We start from the raw sequence: 16,508 nt of genomic DNA, 5'->3' as shown, positions 1-16,508 counted from the left end.
TGCTGCTAGCCAGGACTTGGAGGTTGAGCAGTTAGATGTGAAGACAGCTTTCCTTCATGGTGATTTAGAGGAGGAAATTTATATGGAGCAACCAGAAGGCTTCAAAGTTGTGTGTACATCAAACGGTTTGGTGAGGATTTTATTATTCTCTTACTTTATGTTGATGACATGCTTATTCTTGGGAAAGATATGTCTAAAATTGACAGGTTGAAGAAGGAACTGAGTGAGTCTTTTGCAATGAAAGACATGGGGTCAGCAAAGCAAATACTAGGCATGCAAATTTCCCGTGACAGGAAAAACAAGAAGATTTGGTTGTCACAGGAGAAATACATCGAGAAGGTATTGGAAAGATTTAGTATGAGCAATGCTAAGCCAGTTGGTTCTCCTCTTGCAGGTCACTTCAAGTTGTGCTCAGAACAGAGTCCGTCAAGTGATGAGGAGAAGGAGAAAATGCAAAAGGTTCCTTATGCTTCAGTAGTTGGAAGTTTAATGTATACAATGGTATGTACGAGGCCAGACATCGCATATGTAGTGGGTGTTACTAGCAGATTTCTTGCAAATCCAGGCAAAGAGCACTGGGCAGCAGTGAAGTGGATTTTTAGATATCTCAGAGGGAGCTCTAAGGTTTGTTTAAGCTTTGGAGGTGGACCACTTGTGTTAACAGGTTACACAGATGCAGATATGACAAGAGATATAGATACGAGGAAGTCTACTTTAGGTTATGTACTTACTTTTGCAGGGGGAGCTGTGTCATGGCAATCCAGGTTTCAAAGGTGTATTGCTCTCTCTACCACAGAAGCAGAATATACTGCTGCTACAGAGGTATGCAAAGAAATGTTATGGATGAAAGAATTCTTATAAGAATTGGGGCTGAAACAGGAAAATTATGTGGTGCATTGTGATAGCCAGAGTGCCATCCATTTGTGTAAGAACCCAATGTTTCATTCCAAGTCAAAGCATATAGATGTCAGATACCACTGGATTCGAAATGTATTTGAAGAGAAGCAGTTGCAGCTTCAGAAAATTCATACAGATGATAACGGAGCAGACATGTTGACGAAGACCTTACCAAAAGAAAGACAGGAGATATGCCGATAGTTGGTCGGCATTGCTTCACATCGAGGAGTCATGGGACAACCTCCCTTATGGGCTGAAGGGGGAGGTTGTTGGGCTGATGGCCCATATTCAGCCCATGTGAGCTTTATCAGCCCACAACCCACACCCCCTCTTAACCTAACCCTAATTAAGATTAGGGGGGTGTGGTGGCTGCGTTTTAGAGGCAGATTAAAGCTATAAAAAGGCAGCAACGAGGCAGATCTTTGAATCCATGAGATTCCAAAGAGAAGAAGGAGAACAAGGTAGAAAAGGAAAAGAAAGAAAGGGAAGAAGACAAGGACAACGCAAAGAGACTGTTCTCAAACATCTAGCAGTGTTCTCATCTCAGGTTAGATCAAATCTACAGTAGGCTCTTGCTGTGATTACTTGGGAGGTTTTAGATATTGTGGGCAGTGACGTGATCCTTGTATCCCAGTTATTCTCTTGTGGTTGTTGCTAGGGTTTTGGGCAAGAGATTGAGATTTGTACATTAATTATTCTCATAGTGAATTATCTCTAGTTTGTCCCGTGGTTTTTACCCTTCACATTGAAGGGGTTTTCCATGTATATCTTGGTGTTCTGTTTGATTGTGTTTCCATTTTATTCCGCTGCGTATTTTGGTCTTCTAGTATTTGTTCTTATACAAAGGTTATTCCTGTTTATATCCCAATCAGGATGATCTTTATCCTCTCTTTTCGTCTTAGACACCATGTGTGGTTACGTGTCGGATGAATATTGATTGATGATGTATTCCCTATTACTATAAGATTTATACTAAACTTATAGAAATATATGAAAAATTATTCATTTTGTATGAACCATATATGGTTTAAGCACAAATCCTCTCTTCCATAATGAATTCTGGAAAGCTTTCTTTCTCCTAACCTTTGACTCGTATAAAGTTAATTGAAACTCTCAACATCAAAGTTTTTAATTATTTTAGATGAGCTCGTACAATTTTACCTTAGTTCAGACATCTTCGAGAGCGAAGAGCGAGTCAACCAATACACGATAAAAAAAAAATTTTGACTCATTTATTCTTTTAAATGAGTCAACTCGACAAGATTAATAAAAAAATTCACAAATAAAAAACCATACAAAAGGATTAATTAAACTAGAAATTAGTAGTACAAACGCGAGTCGCCTTTGAGCCCCTATGCTTTTTGTGGATTATCATGTGAAGTAGAAGAAAAATCACATTCACAACGCGTAAACATGAATACAATAAATTGCTATCACCTTCCTCGATATCTATCTATATATTCACAAGAAACCAATCTCGTTTGATGTTTGATGGAAACAGCACGTCGATTTGTCATCATACATGGCGCACGGACGACTGTGACTCGATCACTCATGGGCCCATGCATGGCATGTCCTCAAACCATGTCACTGCCACATCAACATCAACATCAACGTTGACCCACCCCCTATGTCATCTCAACTTCCAGCACCATCCTTGTGACCATTAATTTGGGACATCAACAGTGAATTCATCCAAAGCAAAAGCCATCAACGATCACTCAAGATTACATCTCGACTATGTTCAGTCGAATCCAATCGAGTTAGAATTGAAATTGTCATCCCTGATCACATGGCATCACAAAAGAATCCATCCCTAAATTCCTGCAATGGCTTTTCTCTTTCTCCATCCAATCTTTCTATGTGTAGTTTAGTTTGCTTTCTCTTTTTTAGCTGACCAACACCTTCATATTTTCCTGTGCAGTCTTTCTCGCACTTCCAGAATCTTAATACTGTATTTTTTTCTCCCTCTTCACCCATGGCCTGTTGAAGACCCTCATATAATATTGAATCATATGGTGGCCCATTTCTCACTCTACAGCATGGAGTACAACTTCATTGAGATGGACATGGCAACTCCCTTCTGAGAAAACAATAGAGATGCATCCATCTGTCTGCATCACACTGCATGAAAAAAGTAGTGAACAAAATAGGTGGAAGTATCTGACCCCATTTATCCTAATCCCAACAAGGCTTAATTTGCTTTTCATTATTAGATCATGATCATCTGTCTCAGGATTACCTGTGGCAGGAAGAATATAATAGAGTGATGATTGGAGTTGTGGAAATTAAGATCTTATGATCAGCTGGAATTGCCCCAACGATGATCAGTCAAAGTGTTTGATGTGAAAGCACAGCAGTGTGGGGTTTCAGGATAGGGAATCAGGGCAAGACAGTGCATCTCATTTTCAAAGATGGTGAGTCCATTTCCTCTCGAGAAAGATCGGCCATGCAAACTGTTAGGGCTTGTCAATTTTAGATAGAAGCCGATACGACATATTTTGGAGTCCGGGACACACCACCGCTTCCCCGGAAGCAATCACCTACAGCTCGCGAACATCCCAACCTTAAAAGTCGTTGATCGATGTCCTCAAGGTGAGCCATCAATCAGTCTGGATCTCGATCGATGCCAACCAATACTCCTTCCCGAGAGCACGATCACCTCATCATCCAACTCATTCTATAGAAAGCTCCCGATACTAACCCGCGGATCTATCAGTGCTGACTCATCAGCCATGATATATTTGTTTGCTAACCGAAACCATGACAGCTTATTTGGCATAAATTCTATTGATTTTTTTTTATTAATATCATTGCATGTAAAAGTTTAAGTTCATCGTAATTTATATTTTAATACTCTTTTTTTTTTTTTACATGGAGTAACAGTTGATTTAACTTTAATTTGAACTTATAATATTTTGGTGTAATATTATTAGATTTAAAAGTTTAAGATCTTCATTTTCATTCTTAACACTTTCCCCCTTACATAATAATCATCTCAAATTTTTCATCAATTTTATTATATTTCAAGGCTTAATTCGGTAAATGAAATATGATCTTAATTTATATCTTAACAAATTCTAATTTTGAGATACCATCTGATTAACAAGAAAATGAATCATTTGATTCTTCTGATAAGGAGTACTTCTACATTATATTTCCTCAGAAATTGTATAAAAAGGTAAGGATACAGTTTAGAATATATATATAGGTTTCTCCATAGTAACATTTGCTCAATTTTTCATGTTGATTTATCCTTTGCTGCTTATAACATGCAGAAATTGTCTTCTCTCTTCTCAATACCGTATCACATATCCATATTCCCAACCCTCGCACACACACACACAATCTCTCTCTCAAATCCTCCCCCACCTTCCTTGTGGTCTCTTCCTTTCCCTGTCATTGTGTCCTTGGCCTGGTGACTCTTCCACCCTGTATACTGCAGCAGATGTCCTGCAATGGCATGGCCTCTTCCTTCTTCCCCTCAGCCTTCATGTTCCAGCTTCAAGCTCCCTGTGAAGATGACCACCAACTGGTCAGCCCTGTCCGCTCCCTCATCCCCACCAACCTCCACCACCTCAGAGGTGATCTGCGGCGGCTGCCATTTCCAAGCTTCCGAAACCGTGGTGTTTCATCTGGTTGATTTGGTGGCGGTGCATGCAGGTGTAGCTCCGGCGACGGGGAAGAGATCGGCGTCGTTCTCAGGGGCCGAGACCTGCGAAGAAGCGAACGGCGATGACGAATTGTCCGACGACGCTTCGCTGGCCGGAGAGAAGAAGAGGAGACTCAACGTGGAGCAGGTGAGGACGCTGGAGAAGAGCTTCGAGCTGGGGAACAAGCTGGAGCCAGAGAGGAAAATGCAGCTGGCTGTGGCGCTCGGGCTGCGGCCGAGGCAGGTGGCCATCTGGTTCCAGAACAGGAGAGCGAGGTGGAAGACGAAGCAACTGGAGAAGGATTACGATGTGCTCAGGAGGCAGTTTGACGCCATTAAAGCCGAGAATGAAGCTCTGCAAGCCCACAACAAGAAACTCCAGACTGAGGTAGTCACCAGATTTCTTGTCTTCCTCTTCGTCAGTTCTTTCTCCCTCTAATAAAAATCTATACAGAGTTAGCATTGCTGCACAAGTTTTGAGGCATCGAGAACGATGCCCGCTTGTAATTGGTAACCACAATACCGGCAATGATGTCTCTGAGAGATCTCCGGTGATTAGATTGCTTTCCTCGTCTCCTTTCTTGTACTTTACCTCTGGCAATGGTGCCCAAGAAAGAGTTGATCATCATAAGGTCTTCTACATTTCTTGATCATTTGCTCTGGCAATGATCAGAGAAAAAGCACAACAAATTGGTCTATCTCAATCGCAAGAACAACGAGAACGGCGGTAGCAGCAAACCTCAGAGCTCTGCTTTTGATCTCTTTCAGATCAAGAGATCTTCTACTGGTAATTTAAGACCGATCAAACATCACTATGATCAACTTTAGAATTATCGGTTAATCGAGAATCATATCTTGCAACCTTGTTGGAGGAAAGCTTGCGTTTAATTTTCTAGTAGAGAAAATTATGCTTTTGGTTGTGTCTCTCTCTTTCTATTTATGCGAAGGTCATCAAGCACCATCGAGGAAATCCTCTGTCCTCTTTAATTGTTTGATTGATCGACGTCCTGTTGTTATCATGCATCTTGTTTATGGCTCGAACCAAGTTGCATGTGCAGGCCTTGGCTCTCAGAGGTAGAGAAGCATCAGATCTCATCAATCTCAACAAAGAGACCGAGGGTTCTTGCAGCAACAGAAGCGAGAACAGCTCAGAGATCAACTTGGACATCTCAAGAACATCGGTCGCCGAAAGGTCCTGTCCCCCTCTCCAAATCTTGCCTTACTTCCAATCAGTTAGGCCAGCTGACCCAGACTGCCCGAAGGTCGAGAATGACGCCCCAGAAGGCAGCTTCAGCAACTTGCTGTGCAGCATCGGAGATCAATCTGCCTTCTGGCCATGGCCTGATCACCACAACTTTCATTAGCCACAACATCTGTTGGGCGAACTGTGGAAATCACTGCTGCATTTTCGTCTCTGGTTGAATTGTATTGCAAGCTTATGTTTGGAGTTCAAGTCCCTGATGTAGAAAGAAGAACACTTGGAAGGAATCAATAAGGAAACAAGAGTTCTTTGATGCTTGTGCAACCTTTAAATTGCAGGAGCGTGGAACACTGTGATGAGATCAAGCCTTTGTTGCTTTGCATGCGCCATTAATGAATGGTATCTCTGTCTCTTTCTCTCTCTGTGTGGTATTTGCTCAGATGTTCTGAAGAAAGTTCAGAGTAGCAACCGCTTGATGCTAAAATGCTTCAAAGCAGGCCAACTTTTTCTCTTTGTGAAGTTTGCCAACTCAGTTGCAGGTTTAGGAGAGGGAATATAGATGCATGTAGACAACCAGTTCTGATTTGATCCTTGGCTGTCACATGGTGCATGTATTATAATGTCCACCTACCTGAAACCTTCAAGAATGAAAAGAAGAAGAAGCAAGAGAGAGAAACTCAATGAAAGCATCTCTCCCCAGTACTTCCCTCTCTGCCATCCACAAGAAAGAAACATGCGACTCACTGAACCCACATTCTCAAGGCAGTGTTGCTGGTAAGGAAAAAAGAAATCTAAGAACCTCAGGCTTGATTCAATTCTCCAATTCTTAATCTATCTTTTCCAAGGTGCAATCAAATTGCTATGTCACAGTGGAGTTCATCCTGAGCTATCAGCATAATCTAATGCAGTGAAGGATCTCCCCTGGCTATCAATTGCAGGAAGAAGAAGATACTGAAATCCACAGGGCAACTTTCCTAACATGTTCAGGAACAGCTTTGAGGAAATTTATTGTGTGTAACTAAAAGATTCTGTGCACTGCAAGTGGCCTGCTAAAAGCAGACAGATCTTTTAAGCTTGCAAAAGTCTAAGAAGAGGGAAAGATGTGAAGAAGATGCAGCTCAGGAAACACATGTTTTGGTGCACCCTTCCATGAATCAGAATGGGTGGATCAGAGCACTCAGGACAAGCACAGGAATGATCCATCCCATATCATATATATTCCTTACCCTAAGGGTGATAGCATATCTGCACATGATGGGAGTCATGTTTGGAACCCCTACTATCATCTTCAGTACATGTATGTGATCTATCATTGCATTGCTTATTCAATGTATTTGTTCTCCTTTACACCTTTCACAGAGTGGTGTGAGCTTGACATTTTCTCTGTCTTGTTTCCTTTCAGACCAATGATAGCTTCCCCAAGTTCCTCTCACTAAGGAATTGAAAGATCAAAAGAGTGAGTTAGTGAGATCCTTTTCTGGATCATATCAAATCCAATAAGCTAATGGACTTACCATAATGTGTCCTTATTTCCATCTTGCACTGGTTCTTTAGGACAAGTGCACAATTTCTTTGGGGGTGAAGTTAGCCCCCCTACAGTGGAAACAAGTGAGGGCTCAAAGGGAAGCTGGCGACCATACCCAACATAAGGTTTGCAATGATTGGGAGAGGACCATGGAGGGTTGTTTGAATCTTATGACAGGCAAACCATGCTGATACTGATCCAGTGATTGGCTCAAGAGTTCTGCTCCATGTGGGAGTGCAAGGACCAAGTGATTGCATGGCCAAGAAGGTTGCCACAACAATGCTCTTCTCATCATGTTTGGCTCAGAAGAAGTGGGATCTCCTGTAGGGTTTTTCACAGTGGAAAGGTTGGAGGTCAAACCTTCTTTTGCCCAAAGAAAGAAAGAAGAAGAAGGAAATCATAGTTGTTGGGTCAGCCATGATTGCTCCAGGTTGCAGAGTGAAACATTCATCTTGGATACACTCAGAGAGAGAGAGAGAGAGAGAGAGGGGGGGGGGGGGGGGGGGGGGGAGAGGTTCAAAGGGGGAAGTGTGAAGTATCAGAAGATTTTATGGTTGATTTATTTTTTTTAAAGGTAAATGATCAAAGTAAGATTCAAATTTAATGTTTTGTAATAAGTTATCGAGATCTTTATCAGCTAAATTAGCTTAGATCATTGTGCTTGAAGAACAGTAAAAAAGAGAATATTATCTGTATCATTAGAATCAATCTCATCTGGAGAAGGAATGATTGCTTGAAGCAAGTGGGGGGCTCCAATTCCATGCTTAGTTGACCAATGAGCAATCATGTCAAAAGTCAATAACAAGCTCAATTAATAATAATGAGGATGGTTTGTTAGCATCATCCAAAGCATAATGTACATAAATATGTAGATTAATGGGGCTTTGGGTTCAACTATTTTGGTGGCATGTACACACATGTAATCTGATGCTTGTATGGGTAAGCATCATGCATGTGTTGCCAACCAGGCTTTGGCACCTTCTTCAGTAAGTGTCCTCTCCTCTCTTGTGGCTGCCAATTCTATATTCTCTGTTCTTTAGGTGCATGTGAGTAGATCACCAAGTTAATAATTTCACATGAAGAAGATGACATATGATACAAGAGTTTTTGGCTTTTGACACTCAAGATCGATTACTTTTGAGATATTAAAACACTTGTGTAGTACTTCTTTTCTAATGTCATAGCTTGGATTGTTATGATATTTCAAGTCCCTTACAAGGGATTCTCCATTCCATGGATCATAGAGTCATAAGGTATTATGAGCTTGAACTGTAATACATTGTACAGATGATAGTAAATTATCTAATCCTTATTCTTTTTTAATGTGAGATTAAATCATGATATTACATTTAATGTTGTAAATAATATGTGATGGTTGTAGAACATGATGATTAAGAAGACTTCAGAAGCTTGCTTACTCGAGAGGTACTCAGCAGTCAATTTGCTAAGTCCTGTTGGATGAGGAGGACCTCAAGGAGTGTTGCTGTACATTATTCTTAGCACTACCAAAACTGGCACAATAAAAGGCCTTAGATCATTTATTAGTAATTTTAATTGTAACACTCTTAAGTTTACTTCTATATCTCAAATCGGTAAAGAGTTAAAAAATAATCATTAACATGAGTTTAAAATTTAATATATTAATGATTAAAATTTAATATATTAATAATAGTTGTACTATCAAATCATAACAAATGATACAAAATCAACATTGACATTGACATGACATGATAAACGGAGAAAAAATTATCGCGAACATCAAACTCAAAAATTATATTATGGTAAATATATTTAGTCACACTTCACGAACAATTGAATTGAATATTAGTAACTTAATAAGAGTATTATTATCAAACTATGTTTAGACATCGATTAGTGGTTTGGTCTCACAAGAATAGATGATCAGTTAACCCCTGACAAATTGGATCGTAATAAATGATATTAGAATAAACTTAGTATTAGATATTGAGTGAGGTTCAATTAGAAAATAAATACTCATAGATCATATTAGAAGATATGCATAATATCTCGATTAGTTTCACATTGGAATTGAGCTATTATTATAAGGATATGATGGATGTATTATTATTAATTATAGTTTAAATATTTTAAATAATGATTTCGATCAAACAAAATTAATAGTTATTTCATGAAATCATAAATAACATCAAAGTTGACTTAATATTGGGACAGATAAAAGTTCGAGTAGGAAAAAACTATTCGTAAACGTGACAGAAGGCACGAGAGTTATCATCGAATATTTGATATAAATTATATTGGATCTTCACAAGGATGTCAAACCATGATAACATACTTCAAAATGAAGTTTAGTTTAGTTATTGGATAGTCACCTTCTTAAAGTTAAGGTGGAAAGATATCAAACTCTAAAGGCATCCTAAGTTTGATACAACAAAATTAACTTATAATGACTTCACAAATGTATCACTATTAGTGTTATCCTAAGTAGTTTTGGATCAGTGACTAAATTAAATAAGTTAATAAATCAGTTAATCCCTTTGAATAAGATGAAATCTTGAGAGTCACACTTCCTTCTCATTTTATACAATTGTCTAGTGTTGGTTGATTCACCCATAATCTATTTAATGGATGCAGTCATTCCTTCAAAATACAGACTTAGGTGGTGGAGTACAAGGGTGCAAATTACATTGGCTTGTGCTTGTCCACCTCCTGATATTGTCTGAGAAAGGGAAGTTGGAAGAGCAGCACAGCTAGAAAGTGGGTCAAATAGTCAAGCCAGGCACCATTCAAAGATAGGAATTCCATGATCACAAAATAACCCATGTTACAGGACATAGTGATTACTTTTCCTTCTTCCAATGGGACCTTTGCATCTACTGCTTTTGGATGGCTCCTGGTGTTCTTTTCCTGTAAATATCACAAAAAACAACCTTTAGAAATATTGAAGGAAAATGTGCTAAAATCACATGTTTTTTGTTGTACTAAGTTTTAATATAAGATGTATTACTCCTTTCCATACTTTTTATCAATGTTACATGCAACATTTCTCTTAGGTTCCATGTTAGAAATTTGCTTAGCCTTTACTGAGAATTATATGTCAGAAAATTTGGCTGTTGATTGCAGAATCTAATTATTGATGCATTAAACCCAATGATGTCATATGACCAAGTTATCATCATGCTACTTTTCTCAGGTCTACTTTATATTTTGACCAGTGAAAAATCTCTTTCCAAAGTGATCTCTCTTCTTTTTTTTTTTTGCCTAATTGTCTCTTTCACCTCCTTTTGTTGGCAAGTCTTTTAAGCCTTCTATATTGATCATTCTTCTTCTCTCTTGTGCTAATCTTACCTTCTTTTTTTTTTTCATCTTCTCTTCATCTACTACCATAATCTTCACTTTCTCCTCTCTATTCCCTTTCTCCATTCTCTTTCTTTATCGCTTATTCCCATTCTTGGTCGTTTGTTGTCCCTCTCGTGATCATCATTGAAATGAACAATAATGTTTAAGAAATTTTTATGCAGCACTTCTTATTGATGAGATAGTACAACAGCCGACATGTCTGGGCTGATCATGGCAGGACAAAGATTGAAATCATGAGGTTTGATGTAGTAACTTGTTTAAGTGATGGATGGTCATGGCTGATTTAACATTTAGAAGAGAGAGAGAGAGAGAGAATTTTTAATTAAACCTTCAAACTTTAACAGCTAAATAACTCCAGTCAGAGGAAACAACAGGGTGATTTTCTATTAACCTTCTTTTTGGATTAAAGAATTGTCTTTGGTTGAAATTTTTTATGAATGCAGTCTCCTTAGAGATCAAATCAAGAAATTTTTTGTGTGTCCAGTACTGAACCTTCATCTTTGCTCTCCTCACTTCACTTTGGTGGCAAATTTGATGAACAACAAAAGAGAATGCTATTCTATTTGACATGACTTCCAACAGCTGGAAGAAGCTTGTGGTTTTTGGAACATCTAATTTGAATGATAACAATTGGCCTTCTTGTGTTCTCCTGCAGGAGAGGGCATTTCCTGCTTAGCATACTTGATTTGTCATCCCCGGGCATCAGCACCAACTCCTTTCAGCAACCATCTTAATCTGTGATATAGAATGTTCAACTTTATTGCTCTGATCATTTTGTTACTTCATAATTCAGCCATCAGATTTCCCTCAAACCACACAGATTTTTCTGTAGTTCCATTCTTCAGCTCAAGTTGCAGACATGTCCTGGTCTCAAACCACATAGATTGTCAGCTTTCTTTCCTCTTCCCATTCACCATTCTTTTGTTCTTCTGACAGTCGTGTACAACTGATAATTAATTATTATAAGAAATTCCAGATCAAATATGATGAGGAAAGAATTGCTCTCTCTTCCATAAGCTCTTCTGTGCCACCAGTTACTTTGTCTACTCTTGTTGGATGTCTGCCACCACCCATGCATGAAAAGAGACATCATGGCAAGGAAAATTACAATTTGTGGTATGGCATTATTGGGTGAATACATTAGCATGTAAAGTAATGTTCTTTTGGAACCTTTAGACTAGGAGCTTTGATTGAACATGAGAAAAGAAATAAAGGTAAGAATCTGCATGATGATGATGATAGTGTGTGTTAAGTGCTGGAGAAGCATCACTTTCCAACTCTGATCTTTGAGCCGGTAATCTGCTACCTGAATTCAATCCCTACTGGAGTTGTCCTTTTGGAACCTTTTAGATTCTTGAGAATGTATTTACTGTATTCAATCGAATTGTTTGTTTACTATAAGCACACTAAATAAAGCTAATCATTGCTTCCATGGTCGCTATATATACCCAAAGTAGAAGCTGGTCTCTGCTCTTGTTCTACTCTCTCTAGGTTTGAAGCTGTGAAGGCATCCATGGGAGACTCCAAGGAGGTGACTTGAGCTTTCTTTTCTTCTATATCTGCGCTTATTGTTACTTTTCTTTTGTTTTTTATGTTGTGGATTTCGTTTCTCTTGAACTCTAAAGAGAGGGGTGATGGTGTTTGCAGGGTAAAAACAATGGCAACAGCAGTGGATGGATGGCGGTGCCGGCGTTCGGGGAGTGGGACATGAAGAACGGGGTGCCGGATTACTCCATGGACTTCACCAAGATTCGGGAGATGCGGAAGCAGAACAAGCACCCCTCCCGGGCCAGCCTCGGCAACGACGACGAGCTCCAGCTCCCCTCCAACAACAACAACAACAACAACAACGAGGGGGAGGCGGAGGAGGAGCCCCGCCGCCGCCGCCACCGCCATGGCTCCCCCACAGTACGTTTCCGGTTCTCCTCTTCTCTTCTACCCGTGCTCATGGGGAAGCGAGCCGTCGATGGCATCGAGGCTCTCTGGCCGCAGTGCAACGAAGGCCCCACCGGCGGGCCCGAGAACGGCAGACCATGGGCAGACGCTCGGCCGGGATCAGGCCAAATAGATGGAGACAGGGGGTGGGGTTGGGTGTCATTGACTGAGACTGACCTAAAGCAGTTGGTGCCATAAAACCGTCTTCTCAAAAGATGCCATTAGCTTTAACTCTTTCTCTTGGCTTCTACAGGGGAGGAAGAAGAAGTTGATGGGCTGCTTGCGGTGCTGTACAGGTGCATGAGGACAGTCACACTCACTGCTGATGACTCAGTGCTCCTTCTCTTCGCTAACAAAAATGTATGCTTTGAGAATCTTAAATCTTCAATGCCACTCTGCATCATCTACTTGGATTTAGCCAATCTGGGAAGAACTTTAGAATGTAGCAGAGATTGATGAACACCATGAGTGTGCTGCTCTGAAACCTAATCCTATTTTGTGGTTCTGTTGCAACTTCAAATTTATTCTATGCAAGTAAAGATCGTAAGAACTGGTACATGACAGGATTAAACTCGTAGCATACGATCAACACGCTTGTGGAGTTGAGAGTCCTAGCAAGGCGGCATGTAGCGAGGTGGAGACAGCACCTTCTCCTTTGGGCCTTCGCCATCCTTCACTATCAACACGGTGTTCATTCCCCAAATCATGTGGCGCTCGATATGGCAATGCATGAACCACACCCCTGCAACACCACAATGTCACAAACATGCTTCAGGGATGAGGCTGATGTGGTTTGGTTGTCTTCTTCATCTGTGTGAAGTCACGAGGGGGTTGGGAACTCACCAGGATTGTTGGCTGTGAATCTGACGGCCACCCATCCGTTTATGGGAACTCCGATGGTGTTCTTGAATGGTGGATCTTGCAGATTGTACCTCAGGGGATCTCTCTTCTTGTCGAAGTTCCCGTAGCCCCAGCCCACCACGTAGAAGCTGTAGCCGTGCAGGTGCATGGGATGGTTGTCCCCCATCACCAGCGACGTCCCCTGGAACACCACCTCCATCCTCGTCCCGTACTCCAAGACCCTGACTTCGGTCCCCAGCGTCGGGAGCAAGAGGCTCAGCGGCTGGTCCGTCGCCGTGAAGTTGTAGTAGTACGGCGGCATGCTCGGGAAGTTCTCGCCGAACACGCCGCCGATCCCCGCGTAGTAGGCTTCCAGTATGTCGATGGGAGGGTCCACGAAGCTGATGTTGTTGAGGCTTGCCCGCAGCCGCGTCCCGTTGGGCCCGGCGCACGACGCCTGGGGGCACTCGAGCTCGTTAATGGCGACCGCGATGAACATGTCTTGGTCGACCGTCTTGGGGACATCCACCGGGTGGGCGGCGTTCGCTGGACTACGGAGCGCGAAGGAGAAGTTGGTCGCCGCCGCGGTATCGTTGTAGTAAGGAAGGGTTGGCAGGAGGGGTTTAGTCGACTCCAAGGGGAGGTCAGAAACGTACTCGACGATGGCGGTGGTGGCGGTGGTGGGAAACGAGCCGAGGGAGAGATAGCTAAACGCCCGGCCTGCCATGTAGTAGAGTGCGTCGGGAGGCTGGTTAGCTTTCAGTAGCAAGTCCATCGTTTCCCCGGGCGTGATCATGATGTAATCCGAGGACAAAGGTTTGACGTAGTTCCCGTCGGATCCTACGACCACGAATGTATGACTGGCGACGGAGAAGAAGAGCCCGTTGCTCATCGCGGCGTTCACGACGCGGAGGAGGTAGGTCTTGCCGTGCTCCACCAGCATTCTGAAGGTTCCTGGACGAGATGTCAGAGGACAAAGCGTTTGATCTCTGCAAGACGAGAGCAAGAACCAAAGGGAATCACTTCCGACAAGTCGACACCTGCAGACGAGCAAGGGTAGAGATCGCCCGGTCGTCCATTAATGGTGAAAGCGTCGGAGCTGTTGACTTCACCTCCCGTGCTAAGAGCCTCTTCCAGTATTACATTGGCGCCCCGGTTCCACCACTCCCCTGCAACGCAGCAATCAACAGAACAAACTGTGAGTAGAACAGGCGGTAATCGTCGTCTTCTCCACCATAACCGATCAGAATCTATGACGACCGAGCATGATGACGAATTCTTGGAAGGGGTGTGGGAAGGGGTAGCGCGTTCCGCGCCGGGGGCGAACGACGATGGCGCCATGGACGGTGGCTCGATCGAAGTCGTTGTGCGCGTGCCACCAAACGGTTCCTTCCTCGGTGGAGAGGATGATGGTGTAGGTGAAACTGGCTCCAGGCTTAATGGGGCACTGCGTGATGAACTCAGGGCCATCTAACCATGGATTCCTTGGCTGCTTTACTCCATGCCTGCATGTTTCTTCGATCAATTGTCGTGTACAAAGGCAAACTCCCAACGAGGATTTACTTGATGATTAGCGAAAGCCGTCAGTAATCAATGGCCATACCAGTGGATGGTAACATTCCTTGATGCATGGTTGTGGACCTTCACAACAATGGTATCTCCTCTGTGAGCATACAGATTGGGTCCTGGAAACTGCCCATTGACTGTCAGTATGCTCTTCGTTCTACACAGCCGAGTACGAGGAACTTCCTCCACCTACAAACAACAGCATTCCAAATCACACTCTCATTCACAGAACATGAAGCAGAGAAGAGAGTGTTTCAGAGGAGTACTCACATTGAAGACATGGGAATGAGTCTTGCCACATGCTTGAGTTGAAGCAAGACAATGTAGCAGCACCAACAGAAGACACAAGAAATCCATCTCTGCAGAGTGGAAAGACTGCTGCTACTGTCGTAGCATTTTTATAGTGGACACAGAGATGCAGAGCTCGGATTACAGGCTGCCTTCTGATGGAGACATTGCACCTTACATGGACCTTCTTTCTTCTCTGAGTTCATTTAGGAAAGAATTGGTGAACTGAGGCATTCCACAGCCAACTCTACATTTCTGGTACCTCTGAGGGCTCATTAGGTCCTCAAATGTAAACTTTTCTTCTTCTACTATTTCTTGCTTTTAACTGTGACGGTGAGACTACACTCATATCAAAGAACTTATCTGTCATCCATTGGAAGCCTTTGTTTCGATCAAAAGGTATAACACAAAGCAGGTTGGCAATTACGAGTCATGGTTACCTGGACTTCGTATGAACTGAACAATAGAAAGGATCAGCATTAACATCTACCAATTTATCTCAATCATCTGCCACAACCACCTGATGGAGTTTTTCTCTGGCTGCATTTGCTGCTTTGTCAAATATGATTGATTCCAACAAGCATTTGGCTTTAAAGAGTAGAAAGGAGGGACTCATATTCCATGCTTTTGATTCAAAGAGGCCATCTTCGTGTTGATTTCTTCTCATGCAGGCTAGTTTTCCACCACCCCAATTAAATCTCAAGATGGATGTGATGGTAACAAGCACTAGAGAGGCTAAAAATCTACCTTGTGTTAGTTGAGTTTGGGCTGCATTGACTTCTTACTCTCTTGGCAAGCAGCTAAGAAAGCAAAAACTGGCTGGATGAAGAAGATGACCTCTTTACTCTCTTCACAGTGACAGTCACTAAAGAATCCCCCATTCCTTTTTAAGTCAGCTCTCAACCCCCACCATTACAGCAAAATGTTCATCATTTAATTCACCAGCTACTCCCAGGAAAAACTGGGGGTGAGATCATTATTTGCATCTATTCTTGTTATAGAGGTACAGAAGAATAAGAGAACATTGAAAGGTTGATATGTTGTACTTATCTAACAAAAGATGCATGCAATCTTCACATAAGATCCCTTCAGCATTAAGGATTTGTTTGTATCCAGACCTCTTTATTCAATGACATGTTAATAACTACCAAGATCTCTGATCATAGCCCCATTTTTCCTCAATAGATTTTGCAAGACTCATTGTGTCACGAAGGGAGAGGAGTAGAATATCCAAGTCCAAGAACTCTTCCTACTTAAGTTTCTAA

The 16,508-nt window shown here is 41.8% G+C and overlaps 3 protein-coding genes across 5 annotated transcripts; 2 read left to right on the top strand and 1 right to left on the bottom strand.

Moving 5' to 3' along the window:
* Positions 1 to 4,186: 4,186 nt before the first annotated feature.
* Positions 4,187 to 6,063, top strand: LOC135632716 (homeobox-leucine zipper protein HOX21-like). 2 transcript variants are annotated; one of them, XM_065141423.1, is made up of 3 exons: positions 4,187 to 4,481; positions 4,561 to 4,937; positions 5,596 to 6,063. In XM_065141423.1, exons 1-3 carry the CDS (start codon positions 4,346 to 4,348, stop codon positions 5,911 to 5,913), a joined length of 831 nt encoding a protein of 276 aa, XP_064997495.1. In that variant the 5' UTR covers positions 4,187 to 4,345; the 3' UTR covers positions 5,914 to 6,063. The 2 variants fall into 2 exon arrangements, with proteins under 2 accessions (XP_064997495.1, XP_064997496.1); XM_065141424.1 differs by having other exon boundaries at positions 4,189 to 4,481; positions 5,608 to 6,063.
* Positions 6,064 to 11,937: 5,874 nt separating this feature from the next.
* LOC135632789 (uncharacterized) lies at positions 11,938 to 13,252 on the top strand. 2 transcript variants are annotated; one of them, XR_010494783.1, is made up of 4 exons: positions 11,938 to 12,145; positions 12,262 to 12,522; positions 12,803 to 12,909; positions 13,114 to 13,252. XR_010494783.1 is itself a non-coding variant. In XM_065141560.1 (3 exons), exons 1-3 carry the CDS (start codon positions 12,128 to 12,130, stop codon positions 12,851 to 12,853), a joined length of 330 nt encoding a protein of 109 aa, XP_064997632.1. In that variant the 5' UTR covers positions 11,944 to 12,127; the 3' UTR covers positions 12,854 to 13,009. The 2 variants fall into 2 exon arrangements, 1 of the variants encoding a protein (XP_064997632.1); XM_065141560.1 differs by lacking the exon at positions 13,114 to 13,252 and having other exon boundaries at positions 11,944 to 12,145; positions 12,803 to 13,009.
* Positions 13,161 to 15,312, bottom strand: LOC135632535 (laccase-15-like). The gene is made up of 6 exons (XM_065141148.1): positions 15,226 to 15,312; positions 14,993 to 15,144; positions 14,650 to 14,894; positions 14,430 to 14,558; positions 13,393 to 14,343; positions 13,161 to 13,291 (listed from the first exon to the last, which is right to left on the bottom strand). The coding sequence occupies exons 1-6, from the start codon at positions 15,310 to 15,312 to the stop codon at positions 13,161 to 13,163; spliced, it is 1,695 nt and encodes a 564-aa protein (XP_064997220.1).
* Positions 15,313 to 16,508: the final 1,196 nt, after the last annotated feature.

This window comes from Musa acuminata, chromosome BXJ3-3 (genome assembly GCF_036884655.1).
Source record: "Musa acuminata AAA Group cultivar baxijiao chromosome BXJ3-3, Cavendish_Baxijiao_AAA, whole genome shotgun sequence".
NCBI classification, from domain to species: Eukaryota; Viridiplantae; Streptophyta; class Magnoliopsida; order Zingiberales; family Musaceae; genus Musa; species Musa acuminata.
The sequence above is the reverse complement of the archived record's forward strand: the minus strand, read 5'-3'. Positions and strand labels throughout refer to the sequence as shown.